Source organism: Coenobita brevimanus, chromosome 93, assembly GCF_032717465.1.
Source record: "Coenobita brevimanus isolate Jiangsu-jjx chromosome 93, ASM3271746v2, whole genome shotgun sequence".
Taxonomy (NCBI): Eukaryota; Metazoa; Arthropoda; class Malacostraca; order Decapoda; family Coenobitidae; genus Coenobita; species Coenobita brevimanus.
In genome coordinates, this window is record NC_137046.1 from 42,211,217 (window position 1) to 42,218,716 (window position 7,500).

General features: G+C 41.6%; 1 protein-coding gene across 1 annotated transcript in view; it reads right to left on the reverse strand.

The window, feature by feature from the left end:
• Positions 1 to 7,033, reverse strand: part of LOC145412420 (uncharacterized) — an 18,044-nt gene extending 11,011 nt beyond the window's left edge. Inside the window, exon 1 of the mRNA XM_080282305.1 lies at positions 7,030 to 7,033. Within this exon, the coding sequence (XP_080138431.1) occupies positions 7,030 to 7,033 (4 nt within the window). The remainder of the gene's footprint in view (positions 1 to 7,029) is intronic.
• Positions 7,034 to 7,500: the final 467 nt, after the last annotated feature.

The window sequence follows — 7,500 nt, forward strand, 5'->3', positions numbered from 1 at the left end:
ACAAGAATATTATATACATGACTTCCAAGGATTGTAAGGATTAATAATGAATGATCTTGTTATAATATCTCTCATTGCTAGGAGTATCTCCGAATTTCACACACTATTTTCCAACACAGGTACACATCCTAATTCCTAATGTATTTGAAAAATGTACGTTGACAGTTATCCTCTTTAACACAGTTAGTCCCATTAATCCTGGGAAAGGATGCCATGGTTCAAAGTAGTTATGGGTCAGAGACTTCCCAACATCCGTGGTAACATTTGACATGACAGAAAATCCTTCATTCATCTCTGTAGATATTCGGACCGTTGCTCTGAAGACATGGCTGTCACTATGATTCGAGGACAGAAAGGACGAAAGTGGAACCAAGAACGTAAAAAGGCCATAGACAACTAATATTGAGAAATCTATTAATCTAAATACAGTAAGGGTTAATATAAACGAATTAAAAACAAAAAAGGATCTCAAACAGAAAAATGTTGGTGAACTAAGAACAGAACAGATTAAAAAATAAAATAAAAAATAAATAAATGAATAAACATGGAGGCCCTGTCAATTATACTAAAATGTAAGGGTGTGAAAATTAAGCCAGAATAATGAATGTCGTAAAAAGCAAAAAGCACATAAAACAGAGGCTTAACAGTAGCAGCGAAGCCTTCACACACACACACACACACACACACACACACACACACACACACACACACACACACACACACACACACACACACACACACACACACACACACACACACACACACACACACACACACACACACACACACACACACACACACACACACACACACACACACACGGCCTTCCTCAAGAACAATAGACCTGATTATGGATTTGAGTCGTAATTCATGGCAAGGGGACCTGAAAGAAGGGAGGCTTGACGTGGCCCAAACAGCTTACTATTTTTCTTTTATTTTCCTTTTTTTCTGCTTGTCTTAGGGGGCGTAGTGAGGGCGCGCCTAGGCCTAGTCACGTAGGCTGGGGGGACAGTAGGCCTAGCTGGGCGTAACAAGAAAACACCCAGGAACGTAGGTGCGTGTTTGAGGTTGTGAGACGTGGCTTTGTCCACGCACACACTGCTAAACAAGCAAGGAAATGAATGAGGGTAAGAAAATGAAAATATATAGAACCTCTACAGTGAAAAAGAAACAGTGTAAATAAACGAGTACAGGAACAATTTATACAAGCAGTCGAGGAAGAGAGAAAATAACACTTGGGAATGAATATCAGACGGAAAAAAAAAAAATGGTACAGTAAAAGAAAACAACATTGAAATGTGGTTTGCAATATTGTCATGATAATTGAAGCAAACATTTATCGTGGTTTGAAATTTTTGGTTAGAGTACTTATAACCTTTTTAAGGGCGGTAGTCACAATATAGTAATGAATGCCATGAAAAGGTCGACATAAGTGGAGATTACCTCACTTATCTGGACAAAATGATCTAACTGTGGTAAGGATAAAATCGGCGATATTGTACGAAGAGCCTAAAGACAGGTAGAAAAGCGGGGTGAACTGAAAAGCAGGATACATTAAGTGTGCACTGATTTTTGCCCACGCTGTATGCTGTCGAGGAACTGGACATCTGACGCTGTAATACTTTGCTTCTTTTTTTTTTTTTCCCCTGGGGGGGGGGAGGTGTTGACGAAACTCTTGGTGAAATAGAAGAGACAAAAAGATGATGATGATGATGATGATGATGATAAGGAGGAGGAGGAGGAGGAGGAGGAGGAATAGAAGAAGAGAATAATGATGATTATGATGATTAGTAAAAAGAAAACAGAGAGAGAGAGAGAGAGAGAGGGAGGGAGCGAGAGGAAAGCACAGAGAGAGGGTTGAGGTAACAGGAGGTGACTGGACATCTTCCCACGACACCTCTTTATCACACACACACACACACACACACACACACACACACACACACACACACACACACACACACACACACACACAAAGACGTAGTGAAGCGTGGATGATGCGTGTGGTCTGATACTGTTATCTCCAAGTTCACTCACTCACACAAACCTCACTCCACGTTATGCCTCGCACTACTAAAAATAATAAAGAAGTAAATTAACAACGAGAAAAAGCGATAAGGAAGTCGGACGTGCAAGGCTTTATATATATATATATATATATATATATATATATATATATATATATATATATATATATATATATATATATATATATATATATATATATATATCTAGGCTGCTTCCCCCAAGGAAAGGGAGGTAGCCGAGACAGGACGACTCACTCTCCATTTACTCATCCATTCAAACACATTCATTCGCATCTTAGCCCCAAAGGGGAGAACGGACAGATCCTCACCGCACCACACCGCACAAGGGTCAACTGGGCAATGCAATCAGTGACATCCGCAGCAGGGCCCGACAGCAGAACTGGTTTACCCCTGCCACATCATAACAGACCCATCCCCTTACCCGCACCTGACCTGACTAGCTGATCAGACCAAATGCGGGAGAATATCCCCTCAGGGCTGCGTCATCACTTATTCATTCATATATATATATATATATTTGTGTGTGTGTGTGTGTGTGTGTGTGTGTGTGTGTGTGTGTGTGTGTGTGTGTGGTTTGCGAGGAAAAAGGAACCAAAGGTCAGGAGCCCTCAAGAATGTACCCTCAGAAATAGAAAGAAAGAAAGAAAGAACAAAAAGATAACAGCCAAATTCAAGATCGTTCACTTCGAGATGCCTGGACACACAGCGTTTGAAAAACTGGAGATTATAGGCCGTAGGAAATACAGACAGGGGGAGACAGTTCCAGAGTTGACCTGATGTATACATGTAGGACAGGGAATAACGGTTATCTCTTGCATTAGAGAGTTGGACAGAAAAGGGATGAGAGTTTGTTGCCAGACTGGTGCTACGCTTCCGCCATAGTGGTGAAGGGATGCAAGGAGACGGTTTAGAGGAGCAGTGATCATTGAAGTAGCGAAGAAAAGAGAAATTAAATGAAATATTGCGCGTATATTTTCCATGAGAAGGACTAAGCAGGGTGGGAATAAGGAATGGAATGGTTTTCTCTTCGTTTACAACTTTTCATATTATGACTGTATCTTTCTTATAACCGATACCCCTGCATGCTGGTGGGCAGAGTAGACATTATTAAAAGGAATCACACACACACACACACACACACACACACACACACACACACACACACACACACACACACACACACACACACACACACACACACACACACACACACACACACACACACACACACACACACACACACACACACAGAGAGAGAGAGAGAGAGAGAGAGAGAGAGAGAGAGAGAGCACGTAGGGCCTGATGGTGGCCTGCATTTTTACGGCCAGATAATTGATGGGGTAAACACGACCTTGAGACTCTGAGGGTAACCTGGCTGACCTCTCTCTCTCTCTCTCTCTCTCTCTCTCTCTCTCTCACACACACACACACACACACACACACACACACACACACACACACACACACACACACACACACACACACACACACACACACACACACACACACACACACACACACACACACACACACACACACACACACACACACACACACACACCTTCAGGTTACCCTGTTTCACACTCTCCCCACCCTTCCTACAGTATGTTTACATCGTGTCAACACTGTGGACATGTGGCTTTTGTTGTCCTTCTGTCCTTTCGTAATTTCCTCTTTCCCCTTTTCTTCAGTCGCCTCTCTCTTGTCTCCTTTCTTCCGTCACGTCTTTCCTAGTTTTCCATCAGTCCCTTGTTCTTTTCTTAGTGCTCCTTACCTGTTTCCTCTTTTTCCTGCCTTAATATTGTCTTTCCTGCTTCTCCCTTTATTACTTTCCCTTTCCTCACTCCTTTATTGTAGTTTTTCCTCCTCCTTCCTTGTTTTCCTTTCCTTTCGCTTTCGTTCTTTTCTTCCCTTCTTCTTTATTTTCTTAGTGTTCAGTCCCTTCTGTCCTTTCTTCTTTGTTCGTTATATCTTCATCTCTTTTTTTCTTCTTTTTAAGTTTTCTCCTCCTTTCGTTCAAAGTTTTACCTGTGTGTATATATATATATATATATATATATATATATATATATATATATATATATATATATAGATATATATAGATATATATATTAATTTCCGTTCCCTCTCATCTTCATTCTCTTTTTCTCCGATCCTCATTCTTCCTTCCCCTTCCTCCTCCTTTCTTTCCGTCCCTCGCTCCTGCTTTCTTCTCTTCCATTCCTCTTTCTTTCCTCGTTTTTTCTTTCTCTCCTTCTCGATTCTTAGCTTTCTCATTCCTCCCTCATCCTATTGCAGTTTCCTCCCCCTCTTCCTACATTCATTATTAACTTTCTCTTCCATCCCAACCATTTTTCTTTCTCATACGTTTTCTCCCCATCTTTCTTCTGTCTTCTCTTTTCCTTTCCTCATTTCTGTCATCCCTTTCTCTTCCCTCTTTTCTTTCTGCTTTTTCCCTTCTCTCTATTTTTCTTGTCCTAGTTTTCCATTTATCCCTCTTTCTTTCATGTTATTTCCTTCCATTTTGTTTTTCTTTCTTTTTTTCTAGTTTTCTCTTCCCTTCCACCTTCCTTCACCTCCCTCCTTTTTTCCCCACCTCTAAATTTCTCCCATTCTTAGTTCTGTGTTTGCTTTTACCCCTTTTTTATCGTTTTATGTTATCCCCCCCTCAGTTTACATGAATATTTCTTTGTCCTTCTTTTCTGTCTCCCCCTCCCCCCCCTCTCTCTCTCTCTCTCTCTCTCTCCTTCCTCCTCCTCCTCCTCCTCCTCCTCCTCCTCCCCCTCTTCCACCACCCCGTTATTGTATTTTTTTTTTTTCATCTGCTTTCCTCTTTCTGACCTCCTTATAATCCCTCCTTTCTCTCCCTCCCATTTTTCTTCTCTCTTGTCCCCCACATCACTGCCTTTCCCCCATACTTTTTAGACAGAAAAAGAATTCATATATCCTCAACTTAACATAGCCGAAAATCGCAAAAGCTAGAATCACAATCCCTCCTCGAGAATAACTGCATCAAATTAGCAAGCGAGCCTCACAAGCATTTCCCCTCTCATTAGGCTAGTGGTTTTACAGCTAGCCAGGGAAGTTTATTTCCATATAGCAACTTTTCTCTCCCTTTTTTTTTTTTTTTTGTGAACATTACCAAGCATTAACCATTTTAGTTTATATCGTAGCGGATTTAATTTTTTTATGCTTGGCGACTTCCTACAGTGTTTTGAAGGAACGTGTATGGATCTGCACTAGATGTTGTATTATTCATAAAGCATCCTTACCAATTTTGCGATACTCAAGTCACCACATTTGTTTACTGCTGTCACAGATCTATTTGTTTTTCGCTTTTCGTTTTTTTTTTTTATCACTTTAATATTTTGATATACGATTACGATTGCCAAGTGTTGGGTAGCTGTATTAAACACGATAGAAGTATAAACACACAATAATTAACACAGCTTAATTGCTTCACTCTATTGGCGTATTTTGGATTATTTTATTCACCTGAGGGAGAGAAAGCAGACGGTGAAGGTGTTAGTGGACACTGTTTCTGACTTTCCACCTCAAATGATCTCTTTAGAGCTTAACAAAGTTATCCAGAGTAACAAGACCATTAGAGAATATGTCATCTGACTGAAGAGGTTAGCTCAGGAGAGTTTAAAAATACGTCCCGCGATGTGGCAACCTCGTGTGTATTCTGGTCTCACCACCAGGTTGTGTCATTTCCCCTCGTAGCCAGGGTATGTCCTCTGGCTTGTTTGGGGTGGGGTGGTGTCATTCCCCAGATAGTTCTTGGAAGAGGGCGTCACAGGTGCTTAGGGGAAGGACGAGGTGTGACGGGAAGGCCAAGTGGTGAAGGGAAATGCTCAAGGATCAGTATATACTTGTGTATGTACTAAAGCGGTCAGCTTGCACATGCCTGAAATCGGCAAGTACATTCAAGGTGGGAAAATGCTTTAGACGTGGAGGAGATAAGAAGTATGTACGAGAAACATGGGGAGGAGGAAGGGTTCATATGTCCGCATTTAGTCACATCATTAGGTCTAGTGCCAGACCTTTTTATATAACAGCGGAAAATTCTAAAAATGAAAGGTGAAACCAGATAACGGTTTGCCTGCCAGGGATTGACCTCTGGTGAATAAAATAATGTCTGTAGCCTGAATAAAATTCTAAATACAGCATATCCATTGCCAGGAAAAGGCTTACCACTTCACTACGATGACGTCTTTCTGTAGTAAGTGCTTGCTGCTGCCAGGCGGATTTATATAGCGTTAGGAAGCCACCTGGTATTTAAGGGTGATTATTGAAGGCTGTATCTAACTCTCTCAGTTCGAAAAGTCTGGCTTAAGCTTCATAAAATCGTGTGGAGATAGCAAGAATGCCTTTTGTAGGACGTTCACATAGTGAGGGTTAATATGTATTTAGGAATGAGTTGATTTTTTTTGCAATGGGGAGTAGCTGGAGTGGGGAGTGGGTGGGGTGAGGAGTGGGTGGGTTGGGGAGGCGGGAGTGATGGAGAGTCAGATGTGAAGGGGAGTAGATATGATAGGAGTAGGTTTGGTGGAGACTAGATACGTTGGGAAGTATGTAGATTGGGAAGTTAGGTGTGGTGGGGAGTAGATGGGCTGGAGAGCCACATGTAGTTGGAAATAAGTGCGGTGGGGAGGAAACTGAGGTATGAAGGTAAATCTAGGTGGTAGGGAGGGGAGGGAAGGGAGGGAGAGACGGTGAGAGAGAAGAGAAGAGCAGAAAAAAAGCTACAGTAATGTAATCCATTTAGTACAGTGACGCATTTTTTCTGCCGTTAAATCTTGCTCTTGCCAGATGATGATATTCAGATTAAGGGGAGCCTGTCTTAGTGAAGGAGTTGGAAGCTATCTCCATTAACTCCATCAAGGTGTTGTCTCTCATTTCAAGCTCCTGCCAGACGCTTTTATTCAACTCAGGGAGCACCTGTAGCCACGATAGGGTTAATTAAAGGTAAACTAACCCATCTAGTTCGAAAAAATATTCTTAAGTTAAAGAATATTGTCTGGAGATTGTGAGAGTAGAGTATAAATCAAATATCGTGCAGAGAGGGTTAACCTTCCAAGCACGATGGCGGCTGTGTTGCTTTCATTCCTGGACACGATGAAGGATTTTGCCAGCTCAGGAATTGCCTCTCGTCGTGCAGGGGTTATTGGTAGGGATAAAACGAATAAAAAGTGAATAAGTAATATGAGAAACTAAAAATACGCTATACATAAAGTCATTTCTTTGGAGCAAGTAAGAGATATAACTTTTAGCACCCCACTTTTACCACCTCACTTCTCGTACCTAATTTTTAGCATCCCACTCTTAGCTCTCCCTATTTTACTACCTAATTTTTAACATCCCACTCTCAGCACCTCACGTTTAGCACCCCACTTTCAGCACCTCACTTTTAGCACCCCGCTTTCAGCATCTCACTTTTAGCACCCCA